The following is a 17,253-nucleotide window of genomic DNA, read 5'->3' as shown; positions in this document are numbered from 1 at the left end:
TCCTGCTGAGTAATCGATAATGGTAAAAATAGAGTAATGCTTTTCATGTTTTGATGCTCTTAAGTTTTATGCCACTTTTCTGTACTTGAAAGAGTGATATTATCATTATTGGATTTGAATCTCAGTCCTTGGGAAATTGTCAAATCAACTCTGTAGGGTGCCTTCTGCTAACTTGTAGTTGATATATGGCTGTTACACTGTAGTATAATAAAAATTCCGACCTTAGTGGCTAGTTTCTCCCTCTCTGTCTTTTGCTTATGTAACAATTTCTGGAGTTCTTTTACTAATTTCCATGAGGTGTATCTCATTGTTAGACATAGAAAACTTTTCCAAACTTCTCATCTTCCCCTCATTTTGTGTTTCAACGTGAGTAGGTAACATTGACCAAGAAGGTGACAGAACAAGTGAGACTACTTGCCAAGGATGAAGATGAAGAACTTACAGTGACAAGCTCATATGAAGCAATTCCACCATATGACCAAGCAAAGGCTCTTGGTAAAATAAATATTGATATAGATCGTATTGCTGCTGGATTACCCTGTGGAAGTGAGGGATTCTTGTTGATGTATGCTCGCTGGAAGAAGCTTGAAAGAGACTTGTATAATGAACGCAAGGTGTAAGTGGTTGCTATTATTTGTGTTGGTTGTTGATAGTGTGATGAATGTAAATGATTCAGGGGTTGCTGCTCTTGCATTTCCTTTTACATATATGTTAATGTTACTTCAATGTTATTCATTTCAAGAATATGGAATTTCATCATCTGTATTTTTTAACAAAAGTTAAAAAAAGAAGTGTTTCTGTTAATATGATAGAACAGTTCTAGTAAACTTACATATTGTCTAACATTTCTTAATTATTGATTTACAGGCGGTTTGATATAACACAAATTCCTGATGTTTATGACTCTTGCAAGTAAGTTCTCTATTTCCAGTATATGCTTTGTTTCAAGTTCTTAGAAAGTAATAATACACCCGATACTAAATTATTACCTTCTAACAATCATGAATGTGAAAAATATTCCTGCAGTTGTTTTGTTGCCCTCAAAATCTTTATTAAGCTTAACTACACAATTTATGGTTGTCTACAGGCCATGAAAGTTGAAATTCTGTGGTTTTTTGTTTAGCATTTTTTACTGCATATTTGCAGCATGTGATTTTCTTATTGTCTTGCTTCCTGTCCTTTTTTTCTTCTCTCTTTTTTTCTTTTTTCAATTATCTTTGAGATTAAGGGACTGCACACCAAGTGATGGTTTGGGCTGGTTTGTGCTAATCTGAGTGGGCCCAGTAATGGCATTAATTTATTGTGAGATGCATGGTAACATCTACAGTGCACAAGGTATTATGAAGACATCCATTTGTCCATGCATGTTGGCATGACTGATATTTGCTGCCTTGACATGAAAGAGTGAAGGATGCTTGTAGAGGCAGGATATCTATAAATGTTCATTTATATTATATTGTCTCAAAATTGGTATGAAACTATATTTATTTTTTGCTGATGGTGATTGACTTGCCTTATTCAAAAACCTTTGGCATGCTAATTTTATCCAAGATTCATGGTACCATGTTCTCACTGTAGTTGTTTTCCGACTGTTAGATCGTTTCTTTATTTGATCTACCATTTTACAGATATGATCTGTTACACAATGCTCACCTTAATCTAGAGGGGCTGGATGAACTCTTCAAAGTTTCTCAGGTATAAATGGACTCTGATCCAACAATTTATGCTTTTTTAACAGATGTTGTGTTTTTCTTTAATAATTCATCACTAGCAGATTTGGTCTGCTTTACTGCTTTTGTACTGTGGAACTGAATGTCATAAAGATAGAGTAAAAACTATTCCCCTACAATATGCTGATTAAGATGGCAGTGTCTGGCTTCTTTTCAGTATGCGGTGCCCATTTCTTGAATTAAGGACACATTTGACATAACTGTTGATTATATGAAATATAATTTTAGAGGCGATGGAGCACACATATCAAATCAATTCTCTCTTGCAAATATACATAGCATTGAGCTATTATTGGATTATCATTGTAATTTCTCTTAGTGTTTTGAATATTGTTATTGCAGCTACTTGCTGATGGTGTCATTCCTAATGAGTATGGAATTAATCCAAAGCAGAGATTGAAGATTGGCTCGAAGGTTAAGTACCTTTTTTTTAATGCTTCCACATGTTACTGAGAAAATTCACTTCATAGGGATGCTTAATTTATGCAGTGTCATATTTGGCAAACATACTTTTGATGATAACTACAAACATTCTGATGGATATTTCTTGATTAAGTATACCATTAAAGTCATATAAATTCAGGCTAGATCAATGGCTTGATCTCAGGGTAAGTTACCATTAGGTTGTTTGGACATGTTCAAAGTCACATTGTTGTATTAACACGTCAACTGTAGAACATTATTTTAACAGCCTTCCTCGAATAGTCGAGATCCAGACAGGGTGAGAGAAGGGGTTAGGGAACTCCTGGAGTTATTGATGTTTGGAGCTCTAATAAAAAATGGTTCCTACACCTTTATGTGTGAATCTTTTGATTCTCTTGCATCACTTTTAGTCTCTTATATATATATATGTTGTTTCTTACTTGTGCCTTTTTTTTTTTCAATTCAGATAGCTCGTCGTTTGTTGGGTAAAATTTTAATTGATCTTAGGAACACACGTGAGGAAGCCATTAGTGTTGCTGAATTAAAATGTAATGAAGATCGACAATCAACTTCTAAGAAGTCTGAAAAGGAAGACACAGATTACCAGTTAAAGCATTCAATTAAGAATGATGACGTGAGAAGAACTAGCACTAGTGATATATCAATGGATCAGGATGATGATGATGATAAAGAGACAAAATACCGTTTGGATCCAAAGTAAATATTTCAACCTTTTTCTTGATGCTTCAACATTATATAGAATCACTGATTAGTAATGTTCACTTTTAATTAGGTATGCAAATGTAAAGACCCCAGGGCGCCATGTGCGTACACGCCTCTATTTTACATCGGTAAGAAAAATACTGTCCCCTGCTTTCGACAACACAGACATCCATCTCTCTCTCTTTCACTCAATGCTTTTTGTGAAACAAGAAACGTTCTTTGATAATACTAGATTCTATGTTATTGGTTTAAAATCTGGGAATACTTAATATAGAAACCTATTGGGCAATTGAAAGAAACCTATTGGGCAATTGAATGATCTCCACCATCTCAACTTTTGACCAGAGGGTTGAAGGATCCTTGGTTACTTAACTATCATTATGAAGAGGATAGATTTATGTTTCTTCGGCAAAATAACTTCTTTTTTTATGCATTTTTCAAATGCTGAGTTGGTTTTAAAGACTAGGACTGACTCACCATATTTTTATATGGGATTTCCAATCATTAGACTAAAACTTCTTTTGGTTTTCATTTTCGAACATTTCCATTGTGAACTGTTGTATCTCAATGCTGATGATGTTAATGGGCTGTGGAATGGAACCCCCAGTGTTGATGAATAAGTGAGTTCTATAGACTCACCCTTCAACTTCTTTCAATGAAACAAAGTTTTACTTCTTTCATTTCACACTTTGGCAACAAAGGGTGTAAAGCCACTGATATGTTTAGTAAATGCTTCAATTTTTTCTTACCTTTCCTCCTTATTGATTTTCTCAAGTCTTGCACTATCTGAAATATGTACTTCAGTTGGATACAAACCAGATAGTCATTTGACATGCTGATAAACAGAAGATTTTATTTTTGATACATCATATCCTCAGAAGTTTTTATCATGCAACGTGGATGACAGGAATCGCATATACATTCCCTTATGAATGTTCTCCGTTACTGTAACCTGGATGAATCTCTTCAAGGCGAGGATAGCCTTGTTTGCCAGAATGCCTTGGAGCGTTTGTACAAAACCAAGGAGCTTGACTACATGAGCTATATTGTGCTAAGGATGTTTGAGAATACTGAGGTGGTAATCCTGGCTATTTTTAGAATGTTCTTTCTACCTGAATACCTTAACTCCATATTTTCCTTTTTTGCTTATTAGACTGTTAATAAAATTGTTTTCAGTCAAAGCTAGAGCCAGTTTTATTCTTGGCCCAGGTTGGCTGTCCAGCCCAGAAACTGGTATCCATGACCTCGAACTGGTTCAATTTAGGAACTTAGCTAATAAAGCCAGTGTTTGACTGGAAGTCTTCAAGGTTTTGAGTCTTTCAAGTTTCTGGTGAGTTATAGAGAGAAACAAAAAAAGAAAAAAAAGGAAGAGGTTCCCAGGCCATTCATTTTGGTTTCCAGGCCATTCATTTTCATGCCTGAAACCTTGTAATTTTCCATGTAGATTTTCATGTTCAGGGAACTGATTTCTTATCGCTAAATCAAACAGAGCTGTGTGTGAATAGCTTACAGTTTGACCTGTTACCTTCTCTCTAATGCAATTGGAAACAATAAGTTAAACTTAGGAAGGCAATTATATTTTTTTTTTCAATTTGATATTTCAGGTTGCTTTGGAAGACCCAAAAAGGTTCCGCATAGAGATGACTTTCAGCCGTGGGGCAGACTTGTCCCCGTTGGAGGTAAGCATATATTCATTTGCTGCTAAGAGAGCTCCCATGTAATGGTGCTGCTCTTCATTTATCATTTAAAATTTAACTTGTTTTCCAAAGGAAACGAAGAAAATAAGAATAACAGTAGGAAAGTTGGAACTTTATCTAGAAAGTTAATCAACAAGCGCACACAAACGAAGAGAATAATATTTTTCCCTTTATTTGCATTTAATGTTTGGAATACAAATTGAATTTCACTTAAGCAAAAGAGTCTTTATAATGGCGAGCCTGACAATCATCACTGCTTGGAGTTCTGGCCTGCTAGGCATATCCCCTCCAAAGTCTCACCCCCGTACTGAGGGTTAATGGATGGGAGAGTGAATAGCCCTATAAATTTTTAACAGACTTCCTATTTAACCATAATTTTTTTTTAGAACCCAATTTTATTTCTTCATCTTTCTTTCAATCTGAAAGGGTCCTTACTAGATGTAACATTCATTACCTTCCCATCTCTAGATAAAGATGACTTCTCCTCCCCATTCCCCTCCCTAGTTTTTCAAACAAGGGAGGGTAAAAATTTTCCCCTCACCTCACTATTTTTTTCCCACACTGTGAAGGTGCGTGAGTGGTGGCTCTATCAACACAGTCTAGACACCTTCGGATTGTACGATAGATTGCAAACATGCTTACAGGAGAAATTCCAACAGAGTCCAACATCTTGATTTATTCTATTGTTCGCTGGTGTCTGTTTCTTTTTACTAAGATGGCCTCATTTTGTGTCAAAATGATCTGATACCAGGGATAAAGGCTAAATACTATTTAAACTAGGCATAGTTGAATGAGCCACGTTAAGTTTGGTTCTGTTTTATTTGACAGAAGAATGACGGGGAGGCTACCTCGTTGCATCAGGAGCACACTCTTCCAATAATGGGTCCAGAAAGGCTGCAAGAAGTGGGATCCTATACCACACTAGAGAAAATGGAGATGATGTTTCGTCCTTTTGCCATGCCAGCAGAAGACTTTCCTCCACCGTCCGCCCCTGCTGGATTCTCGGGGTACTTCTCAAAAAGTGCAGTACTTGAGCGCCTTGTTAATCTCTGGCCCTTCCATAAGCATGATAAGCATGCAAGTGCTAATGGAAAGTAGCTACTAACATTGTGTCCCTGATTTCTTTCACGAGTGAATATTCCATTTTCACAATTCTTTGCTTATCTCATGTCACAGTGCTGATGCTTTAAGGTATGCTTCGAGCTTATCTTGAAAAAAATACTTTTGGAGTGTGATTATGATTTTTTTTTTCTTTTAGGGTATGCCCAACTTGCTTGGATTTGTTAATGATTTACTTGATATAAGTTGTATTATTTATTTGTTTGATATAAATTAATAAAATATTATGTTTTTTAATTATTAATATGTTTATGGTCGAATAAAAGTTCTCTCAGCGAGAAGATTTTTTATCTTATCATGTTAAAAATTTAATCATTTTAAAATCAATATAAAAATAAAAGGAATCATCATTTAATTTAATATCGTTTATTAAGTTTATAATTTTAGATAGTAATAGAAAACAAAATAGATTTTTTATATTTTTGAAATATAGATCAAGTTCTCATTATTTTAATAAACGAGTTATTAAATCTAAAATGCATATAAATATAGAAAATTATTTTTTGTGGTTTTTCAAATATGGTAAAATATATGAGTATAATTTATTTTTAAAAGGCTTTGTCATATGCAAATTAAAATAAAAATTGTAATTTTTAAGAAAAGATTTTTTTGAGGGAATTGATTTGTTTAATATTGAAAAAACATCCAGATGTGTGTAGATATGTGTAGAAGACAATTCTAAATATTAAATATTAAAGGTTGAGAATATGAAGGATTCAAGATTAATTGTAAAAATGATTTAATGACCAAACTATGCATTGTTAGATAAAATGCAAATAACATGTTTTTATTAAGCTATTTTAACCACGATATCAATTCATAATAAATTTTTGTTTATCAACTCAAAACCAAATGTCAAAATCCATATATATTTTATTAATGTCGCTTACTTCATTCAAATTTAATGTTAAACAAATAAGTTAAACCGACCAAAATATAACTCATGCATCAATATTTAATGTCCACAAAACAAACACAAATCCAAAAAATAAACTCATACTTTAACACAAATAATCAAATTATTTTAAAATCAATAAACAAATCAAACCAAATTAACAATCTAGGGTATACTGAAATTGGGTCAAAAGTGTTGCTAGAACAATAGTGACACGTGACAAAATAATATATAAGGAAAGAGATCTACTTGGTTAAAGATTCGTTTTCTTTTTCTCTTCTTTTTTTGTCAACGATGACTCACCGTTACCTGTAAAAGATAATAAATTCACACAAATAGTTGACTTTAATTTTATTTCTCCTTTTTTAGATTTATTCTTCTTTTTTAGATTTATTTTTTCTTCCTCTCCTTTTATTTTTCTTTTCTTTTTATTCTAGTGGTAGATCTAGTTGTTGGGTAGTATATGTATTAACGATGTCTGTGGGTGGGTTTTAGTCATGATGGCTATCGTGGGTCTTTGATTGCTGCTTCTCTATTACTATTAGTAGTCGGTTGAGAAAGAAGGGAAGCTTAATGTTTGTTTTATTTTTGGAATTGGAGAGTGAAGGGGTAGATTTAGTGGTGCTGATCCCAGTCGCTATATTTTTAATGTGGCTGAAAGAAAGAAAGAAAGAAAAAGAGCGAGTGAAGGCTTTTATTGTCAGGTGGTTGTGTCAGTGGGTGATGGTGGAGAAGGGAGAGTCACTTGTTTGTTCATTGAAGGAAGAGTTATAGTTGTTAAAGAGAATATGTATGTGGTAGCTGATGATGAGCAAGAGAAAATTAGAGTGAGGCTTTTTTTGATGGCTCCTATTTGTTTCTGGACAAGATGGTCTGCTAAGGAGGGTTCAGTTCTTATGGGTTAATAGGCAGGTTTAGGTTTATTAGGGCTAGGGTTTTTTTGTGTGCGGGAGAAAGTGTGAAAATTTTATTTTATTTTTTTGGCCTTAAAATTTCTCCTTCCTTTTATGTGTGGTATAACCATATATTTATAGGTAAATAAGTTTGTTATTTATAATTGCTTGGTCTTCAAGCAAACTTAGTGACCAAATAACCCTAAAAAAGAATTTGATCCCTTAACTTTTTTGTTTTCACTTTTAGTCTATTTGTTCATTTTGATTTTTTCTTATATATGTTTTTGTATTTGTTTTAAACAATAACTTCAACGTCAACTTAAAAAGCATATTAACAATTGAACGTGTAGAAAAAAAGGCTACACATGACAGAAAGACATCAAAAACATATATTTTTGGGCTTTCTTATTTTTTGCCATTTTTGATCTTAAATCATACTATTAATAATTTATAATGACTTATGTAAATCATGAAACATTAATAAAGTGTTGGCTTTCATGGAAATCTTTCTTAGAGTATTTTACTAATTAAAATACGATGTTTAGGTATAAAAACAATAATCCTCTCGGTTTAGAAACACCATATTTCCAAGTATAAATACAAAATCTCCCAAGATATGAGGGGCCATTTTATCCAAGTTTTTTTTAATCCATTTAGGCATGAGAACACATCTTCCCTAAGTATAAAGGTTTGATCCCTAATAGGCACAAAAGGACACCTTATCCATGTATATAAGGGAAAAAAGCGCTTCATATATGAGATATTTTTTTTTGTTTAATAATTTTCCCAAAGTTTAAAGGCCAAAAAAACTTCATCTAAACAAGTCGTGATTTAAAATTACCATTAGAAAAAAATAAAATTAAAGCCCATTTAGGTAACTTAAAACCATGGACATAGTTAAATAAGAAAGACCCACTCAAACCTTTAACATTAAAAAAGGATGCATACATAAAATGGAGAATTTGAATCCCAAATCCTATGAAGTTTATCATTAGGAGCCACAAATCCCATATGACATTTTATTAAAGTTTCAAACCTCGAATAACTTAGTTTAGGGATATAAACCTTAATTTATAAAGTGATAGGGGTCCTGAACTCAAATAACAAGATGAAAAGGATAAAAACAACGAAAAGAAATAAAGAATTGAATTAATATTAAAAATATCATTTAAAGACCAAAAAGGAAAATATTCTAAGCACAAAAATCAATAATCATAAGTTAGGGGTGAAATGAACTAATCATAATGGATAAAAACCTAATCCACCTTGACCAAGTCTTGGGCTGGTGTCTTCTTTATAATCTCCACCTCGAGCTTTATTTCTGTTCAAGCTTGCTTTATATCCTCTAATAAACGATGAGTCATTTTTTCTTTGATATAGGAGATCTTCTTCTTGGTCATCCTAGACAACCTCATCTTTAGTCATATCTTTATCCTTAAAATGTCTTTATCATTCAGGTTAGACAAGTACTGCCTTTTAATAGTAGCAATAGCTTTATCTAAGTAGAGCTTTATAAACTTAAGTAGTCTATATAGGGAGAAAAACTAAGAAAAGTCCATTACCAACCCTCCAAGAACTCTTAGTGAAATCTACCATCAATGTGAAAAGCTTGTCTTTTTGAACCTTTTACACTCCTAACTTCTCTATAATATATTGATGAATGTTTTTAGAAAATTCCCTATTTATCTTGGCCAAAACACTTCTTGCTTAATATTGTCCCTTTTTCGAGTCAATTGACCACTAGCCTCTTCTTTTTCTTCTTCTTGCCCCTCCTTTCTTAAGGTCATTCATTATTTAATTAACTTGGCTAGCTACTTGTACAACTACAAAGGTTGCTTTCTTTTTTTTCTTCTTACAAAGCTTTACTTCCAACTTAACCTAGATAAAGGTCGACACCTTCAACTCCTAAATTGAACATATTTGTCTTTATCTCATTGACCACTTATAAGCCTTATCCTATTTCTCCTCTTCACCTTCTATTATATAGTTTAGTGGAATTACATCTAACTCATCTATGATAGCTAGAAAAGTAAAAAATAAAGATAAAAAAAAATTTGTACCACTTACATGAAAGATTTCTCTAATAGAGCTTGGTTCACATGTTCCTCTTATTAGGTGCTCACTTTGAGATTGTATATATTTTTTTTTGAAGCATTACACGTAGATAACTCAAGTTTAAAAAAATTAGTTATGGATTACTCGATGCAGGGGATAAAAGACCATATCCATGAATTGGCATTCAACCCTTTGTTTCTTTCTCTTAAAAGCCCTAAATGGACCAACTTGTTTAATTATAGAGCTTACAACTCAAGAAACAACTCCTAAAAAACAAACAAAAATGATGAGGGAAAAAACAAACAAAAATGGATACAATGTTGATCTTGTAACACATGGACATTTCCCTTAACTAATCAACAAAAGCTCACTCGACAACTTTTAGAAAAACATATTATTCTATGACCTAACTAGTATTCTTTAGAAATAATGACATATCCATATTTCATAATTTCTACCTAAATGCACCCTCTATTTATATTAAATTATAAACCATTTAGTATTCTTTAGAAATAAAGACATATCTTATTTCATGTGATCAATTTTCCCTAACATCACTCAATGTATAAACCTTCAATAGGATAAAGAAAGAATAGAATCACATTATCTCTTGCCTATTGATTGATACTTAAAAGTGTATTTTTATCAAGATTTTATATCATCATTTTGCACTTGAAGTATCAATAACTCCTTAACTAAAACATGTTTTTATAATAATATATCTAATAATATAAGATACCTTTAATTTATGATAAATATTTATTTTAAATACAGGTCTATCACATAAATAAAAGGATTGATTGATGAATTTAAGAACTGAAACTGGAAGGACAAAAAGATGGTCAAACTTAGAAAAGAGATGTCGGTGCAATCCAAACCAGAACACTGTTTCGTAATTGGGTCATATCTAGAGCTATAGATCTCAGATTTAGGTCTACTTTATATGGATGGAAAGGTAAGATATAGGCATACAACTTTTATATGGAGCCCAAGATCTAAAAAAGTCATTTTCAAGTCCAAATTATAACAACAACAAAGAAGCCCGAATCTATCCTCCAGCCTGAGCACTATTCAGTATTTTGGCCATATGTGGAGTTTTAGAAGTTCAAATGAGCTGAATTTTTTATACAAGAAAGATGAGACAATTTCCTACAACTTTCATTCAAGTGGCTCCAATTTTGATATTATCAATGAAGTTTTGGGCAGACAAGAGAAGATAAGGATTGTCACCAAGTCAAAAGTTGGTCACCCACTTATCAATTAGTCATCAAATCAATAGTTCCCAATTTTGGCCTATAAAAGGAGGCATTTGCTATGCATTTAGACATCTCGGTTTCCAAATCAAGATCATGCTCTTGTTTTATCTCTTTGTATTTTTTGTAATGTTTATGCTTTGCTTTCATTAATATCAAGTTTATGCCTTTCATTTTCTTTCATTTACTTAGCTAACTTTTATCTTATTTATGTTCTTATTTTGTTTATTTATTTTTCTTTCTTTCATTATGTCTAGCTAAGTTAATTATGTCAAGGTGAAAAGGTTACACTAATGGTGTAAGAATAAGTATAATGTAAACTTAATATGGACTTTAATGTTTGATACTAACATGTTTTATATTTGTTATCTTGTTCACTCTTTAATACTTTGCTTGTTAAATGATTAATCTTGATTTATGTTGTATAACACTTGGTACAACAAATGCTTGGCACTTTCATAGCCCATAATGTATGGTATAACCGACACCTGAGCTATGAAAGGAACTTGATTTGTTGTTAACATAAGTTATAATGATGAATGCTTGACGAAATTTACAAGTATTAGCATTAATTGAATAAGATAACTAATGTAATCATGTTAACAATCTATAATCTGATTGGAACCTCCTTTGTGTGTGGTTTCCAATTGAATAATAAGAGTTTATACTATACTTGTTTGACATACCATTAGTGGATCCTCTAACCTTGACATTTATTGTTATCGTTGTTAAATCTTTACGTTAATATTCCATCTCAAAGTTCTCATCTTTTTCTTTTTCTTCTCCTTCTTTTTCTTTATTATTATTATTATTATTATTATTATTATTACTACTACTACTACTACTACTATTATTAGTACTATTATTATTATTGTTGTTGTTGTTATTACTAATAAAATATTTTTTATTATTTGTTAGAGAGTAATATAAATCATATCTTGGGACATTACCTAATAATTTAAGTTTTTGGGTTGAGATGGTTCTTTGACATAGTATTAGAGACTTCATGACCAAATGGTCTCAAGTTCGAATTTCATCATTCCTATTTATTTGATAAAAAATTAAGCACAAGGTAATGTGAATCTGTGCAAGTTTCAAGTCCAAAGGGCTTTCACTCGAGGGAAGAAGAAATGGCAAGATAAGTTATGTATCTCAATAGAGAAAATGAAATGAAATGGGTATGTGGAAAACAAGACAGGAATTCTCTACAATGACATTATAGACCAATTGAAAGGGATGTAGAGCAGTTTGGTAGCGTGTTTGTTTTGGGTACAAAATGTCACGGGTTCAAATCCTGTTATCCCTGCTTATTATTTCGTCTTTGAGCAATACAATAATAAGGGATCAATTGAGATCAGTGTTAGAAAATAATATAAATTATATCTTGGAATCTCACCTAATAACTTAAGCTTTTGGGTTGAGATGGTTTTTTTATATTGTTCCATAAAACTATCTACAATTCCATCACATATGAAACACATCTAATAAGGACTATAGTTTTTACAAATTTCTTAAGAGCGCAACAACATCAGATAAAATATAATCAGGAATAAAATTAGAATTGTGATCAAATTCTGCAAATGCTACCTCATCAAGTGATCTCCGTCTAATTTATATAGTGTCATTGAATAATATTTAACACTAGTTTTTTGAATAAAACATAATTAAAAATAAAAAATATTTTTTTTTGCTGGATCAGAACTAGTTCAATATATTTTTAGCTTTAAACTATACTCAGTTTTACAAAAATAATAAAAATATCTTTACTGTTCATAAATTTTCTCCACAACAAACACCAAAGAGTTGCTTCTTAAAAACTTGAGGCAAAACCACACTTAATAATAAACCCTATAATATAAAATTGCTTTTATTATAATATAAAACATCTACAGTATCGAACAGCACCTGAAAAACATGTTCACTTGGGCAACATATACCTGGTTGGTTATCCACCTAGATAGCACTTAAACTACTTTGCCAACCCTTGATATGGTTTGTACCGCATGTTAAATGTCCACGTGTTCCCCTATCACAACGAAACGACTTTAAAACATTTAAAGTATGCTGATATCAAATAGGGTATCCCTATGACATCACTCTTTCTTCCCAACAGTAAGTTACCAATCACTAGTTTCTTATCCTTCTTCAGAATTTACACACTGTGATCAATGTGTAATAATTAATTAGATTGTTTTTTTTTTCTTTATCTTTTGCTGAGTCTTCACTGTAGGTTTTTTCAGATGTTTGGAAAGTCAGATTGATTCTCGGTGGAGAGAAAGAGTGGCGATGAAGCTAAGTCCGTCCAAACTTCTCCCTGATATTCTCCCAACTAAAGTTTGAAAGTAGCTAGAGCATGACATTGCCTTCTCTTCATGTAGGAGGTCATAGCTAAGCCAGGTTGTAGCGTCATGGTTTAGCCTGTTTCTTGATAAAGAATCAAAACATTAATTAGTTTTGTTTTCTAATTTCGACTTGTTTAAATGATCCGCAAAGTCCCAATTATGCGAGATGGCAGCATTTTCTTTTTCTTTCATACCCTGTATATATGAAGTTGTGACTTTTGGAGGAGAAAAGGCCACCTCAGTAATTTTACTTAAATATTGTTTGTTTTTCTGTTTCCTTACATATATATATATATTTTCATTCCTTGCCATTATCTTCTATTGATTTGAGAGGGACAAAAACTATAACAGCAAACTGAACGCACAAGTTCCTGTTCTAGTTTATCTTTTTTCAGGAACTGCGGTTCCTTTTCTACTTCCATTCTCGGGTTTTCTGTTTCAAGCCCCCACGTTCACAACCATCCCCGATAAGAAAATATAGCAAGAATTAAAAACTACGTACAAAACACTACAAATGTGAAAGTCCGAATGGGCCTCTCTTACTTTTATTACCCCCATGTAACTGAGGACATTACACAACAATTGGGCCTTGATAAATAAATAATAAAAAAGAAAAAACCAATTCCACATACCTACCTCCAGCAACTAATGCATAATATTTGCTTTACTTCCCAATAAGAGCAAACAAGAACAGACTGAAAACCTCACCTTGACAGGACTGTCGCAATTGAGAGTTTCAACAGCACAAAATTTCTCAACAGAGTAAATTCAATAACAGTTTTGGACAAAGCTGAGAAGACGAATAGAGGAACTTGCATAGTCTTCTACAATAGCAAGGACTATGTATGCTACTGTTAAGGGTAACTACTGGCAAAGCTGCTCAACTGCAGTCACAATTTGGGCAGGTTGAACCACTGTCCATTCCTCCAATGTCCCGGCATAAGGTGTTGGCACATCCTGTGAAGACAAGCACACGATTGGAGCATCCAAGTAGTCATGGAAATTTTCAGTGATAGCTGCAGTCAAGCTAGCACCAATACCACCAGTTCTCATGCATTCCTCCACAATCAAAACACGATGCGTCTTCTTCACAGAATTTCCTATTGTATGAAGATCAAATGGCTTCAATGATCTGATATCAATTACCTCAGGATCATATCCCTTGTTTACCAAGGTTTTGGCAGCCTGCATCACATGATATCTCATCCGGGAGTAGGTTAAGATGGTGACATGCTCTCCAGGCCTAACCATCTCAGCTTCCTCGAGATTGCAAATGTATTCTTCGTCTGGGATTCTCTCCTTGAGGTTGTAAAGCAAGACATGCTCAAACAGTATGACCGGGTTCTCACTTCGGATTGCAGCTTTCATCAAGCCCTTGGCATTGTAAGGGGTTGAACATGCAACCATTTGGATTCCCGGAATTGATTGAAAATACGACTCAAGGCGTTGTGAATGCTCAGCTCCAAGTTGTCGGCCAACTCCCCCAGGCCCGCGAATGACAACTGGTATAGTAAACTGGCCACCTGATGTATAGTGAAGCATGCCACAATTGTTTGAGATCTGGTTGAAGGCTAGAAGAAGAAATCCCATGTTCATGCCCTCGATAATTGGCCTCAAGCCAGTCATGGCAGCTCCAATGCCCATACCAGTGAAGGAGTTCTCAGCAATAGGGGTGTCAAGAACTCTGAGATCCCCATACTTATCAGCCAGGCCTTTGGTCACCTTGTAAGAACCTCCATAATGACCCACGTCTTCACCCATGACACAGACATGGGGATCTCTGTCCATTTCCTCTTCCAAACCTTCTCGGAGGGCCTCAAAAAGTAGTAGTTCATGCCTTCATATAAAATGCAGATTCGTTAAGCAGATTTATAATGTGCAATATGAAAATATTATTTACCCACAAGCAGGTGACAAGGTGCTTATCATATGCACATCAATATAGAAAACTTAAAAGAGATGAAGCACACATAACTCTAACTAATGCAGGGCAGATTACCACAACAATCATGGACAGGGCCGGGCTCATTGGCCCACTTTTTGTTGTTTCTTACTCAAAGAGAGAAACTTGAAAGCAAAACAAATCCATCTAGATATTGTGGTGGTGGTATTTGCGTAGCTTGGGACCTCGATAACCCATATCCTATGACTCCTAGATAATTGTTGAAAAGAAAACAAACACCTACAAACATGGTTTGTCATTCAAATTGCAGAAATGCAAATGACACTATCCTGTTTAAAGATGAGAGCAAATTAAGGAATTAGTCTTTTGTGAAAATTGCAGAAATTTTCAACTATCCTTTCAGTTAATTCAAATAAAATGAAACTACTAATTTCTAATTGACATTATTTCTTTCATACAACATCCATTCAGAATATTCTTTTTCCTACTTTAATCTTTATCATATTCTTAAGAAACCAAAACTCAATAAAAGGAACCGTGTGTTGTTAATACTACAGTTAAGTATCCTCAAAATCTACCCAAATATCCGATCCAGAATATATATAATATAACCAGTTGTATTGAGAATCAACATTTGCTATATACGAAAGAGTCCACAGATTAGTAATGTCCAGCAGGGTTTCTATTGCATCCTATAACAGTAACCACAGAATAGGAATTATTGTCGTCGTCGTACGGATTGGAATGCTATATTAAAGAGAGTGCACGCATGAATATTGAGCTAAAATAACGAATAGATATACCAAATCAAGCATAGCATTGCATATATATGTGGGTCGAGAAATAGAAGCAAATATACCCGGGTTTCGATGTAGAGGAAGCTGCAGAACTATCAGCCTTTGTCTAAAACAAAACAAGATAAACAGACAAACACACACAATTACAAACAAGATCAAACTTGGAGAACAAACTTAAAACAAGAGGAGAGGAGATTAACTGCAACTGCATTTGTAATCAGTTGATCAACCCTGCGAGCTCTAGCGTTAGAACCCCCAAGATTCAGATTCACGGTCCCATCAGATCTCACCACCGAAAAGCTCACTTTCCTCTCTAAAATCAAACAAAACTAAAAACCCATTATTAGAAAAGCATAAAAAACGAATCTTGCACAGAAAATGGAAGGAAACTAACCCGAGAGGGATCTGCGAGTGGAAGGCGAAAGCAATTTCTTTGAATCGAAGGAATTGGTTAAAGCTGTAGCAGCTCCACTCCGTAATCCCTGGAAAATGGTGGCCATTTGCTCTTCCTTTCTTTATGGCTGAAAGAGTTGGTGATTTTCAAGAAGACAGGATGAGAAAGTACGTGAAAGGGATGCAATTTATAAACGCAGGAGGGAAAAGAGAGAGAGAGAGAAGGAGGGGGCGAAGAAATTGAGGAACTGTAGAAAAGAAAAGCAGAGTAAGCTATAATTCCTATGTTTCTTTTTTGGAACCACAAAATTAATTAACAGCAACACCAACATCGTTTGCATCGCCACTTCTGTTGAGCCACTCGTGTCCAGGCGTGTTAGAAAAAAACTATTTCATTTATAATATTTATATTATTTAAGTTTATTCAACCCATTGAAATCGAATCATGTAGATATTAATGTTCACGGTGAGTTGGAAAAACTTCAAAAAAAAGATTACAAGTGCATATGTTAATATTTTTTAATTTCGATAAATCTCATCCAATCTATATATTTTATAATAACAAACTTAAAAAAACTTAATTTGTTGTTTTAAATTGTGTTTTTTTATAATTAATTTTTTTATTTTAATCAATTGATTATATTAAATATAAATTATTTATTATAACTTATAATGGGTTTTAAACTGACCTTAAATTTTAGTTCTATTTAACCTTAACCCATAAAAATTACTAATATAAATTCAATTTGTAATTATTTATTGTATCCATACAAATTTAGTTTGATTCGGTAGGGTTTTATTTTAAAAAATAAATCTAATTTATAATTTGTAAAATTTCTTAAAATTATATATCAAAATCTAATTTAATTATATTCAATGAACACCTCGATATACATTGAGACGTGAGAGATGGGATGTCATGTAATGTAAGGGATTTTTTTTATTTTTTATTTTTTTCACTTCTTGGACTTAGGTAGACAGTTTTTGCTGTTTCCTATTGTTCAAGGAGTAGGGGTTTTTGGTAATTTAA

At 33.1% G+C, this 17,253-nt stretch overlaps 2 protein-coding genes across 5 annotated transcripts in view; one reads left to right on the top strand and one right to left on the bottom strand.

Moving 5' to 3' along the window:
• LOC105110005 (inositol hexakisphosphate and diphosphoinositol-pentakisphosphate kinase 2-like) overlaps positions 1 to 5,817 on the top strand; it is an 18,534-nt gene extending 12,717 nt beyond the window's left edge. For 2 of the 4 annotated variants that reach the window (XM_011004895.1, XM_011004897.1), the window contains exons 22-30: positions 375 to 616; positions 868 to 912; positions 1,629 to 1,695; positions 2,073 to 2,144; positions 2,620 to 2,870; positions 2,947 to 3,004; positions 3,784 to 3,951; positions 4,481 to 4,555; positions 5,402 to 5,816. In XM_011004895.1, coding sequence (XP_011003197.1) covers positions 375 to 616; positions 868 to 912; positions 1,629 to 1,695; positions 2,073 to 2,144; positions 2,620 to 2,870; positions 2,947 to 3,004; positions 3,784 to 3,951; positions 4,481 to 4,555; positions 5,402 to 5,671 — 1,248 coding nt within the window. In that variant the 3' untranslated portion in view covers positions 5,672 to 5,816. Of the gene's footprint in view, positions 1 to 374; positions 617 to 867; positions 913 to 1,628; positions 1,696 to 2,072; positions 2,145 to 2,619; positions 2,871 to 2,946; positions 3,005 to 3,783; positions 3,952 to 4,480; positions 4,556 to 5,401 lie in introns of all 4 variants that reach the window. The other 2 variants (XM_011004898.1, XM_011004896.1) reach the window with 2 other exon arrangements.
• Positions 5,818 to 13,645: 7,828 nt separating this feature from the next.
• Positions 13,646 to 16,629, bottom strand: LOC105110004 (pyruvate dehydrogenase E1 component subunit beta-3, chloroplastic). Its single transcript, XM_011004894.1, has 4 exons — positions 16,225 to 16,629; positions 16,031 to 16,143; positions 15,893 to 15,936; positions 13,646 to 14,967 (listed from the first exon to the last, which is right to left on the bottom strand). Exons 1-4 carry the CDS (start codon positions 16,328 to 16,330, stop codon positions 13,995 to 13,997), a joined length of 1,236 nt encoding a protein of 411 aa, XP_011003196.1. The 5' UTR covers positions 16,331 to 16,629; the 3' UTR covers positions 13,646 to 13,994.
• Positions 16,630 to 17,253: the final 624 nt, after the last annotated feature.

This window comes from Populus euphratica, unplaced genomic scaffold (assembly GCF_000495115.2).
Source record: "Populus euphratica unplaced genomic scaffold, PopEup_1.0 scaffold590.1, whole genome shotgun sequence".
NCBI lineage: Eukaryota > Viridiplantae > Streptophyta > Magnoliopsida > Malpighiales > Salicaceae > Populus > Populus euphratica.
The sequence above is the reverse complement of the archived record's forward strand: the minus strand, read 5'-3'. Positions and strand labels throughout refer to the sequence as shown.

Coding starts and splice junctions, on each gene's coding strand:
- LOC105110004 (XM_011004894.1), bottom strand. CDS start 16,330: ATGGCCACCATTTTCCAGGGATTACGGAGTGGAGCTGCTACAGCTTTA. Junction 16,144..16,224: donor CACTCGCAGATCCCTCTCGG/GTTAGTTTCCTT, acceptor GTTTGATTTTAG/AGAGGAAAGTGAGCTTTTCG. Junction 14,968..15,892: donor TCCTCTACATCGAAACCCGG/GTATATTTGCTT, acceptor TTTTATATGAAG/GCATGAACTACTACTTTTTG.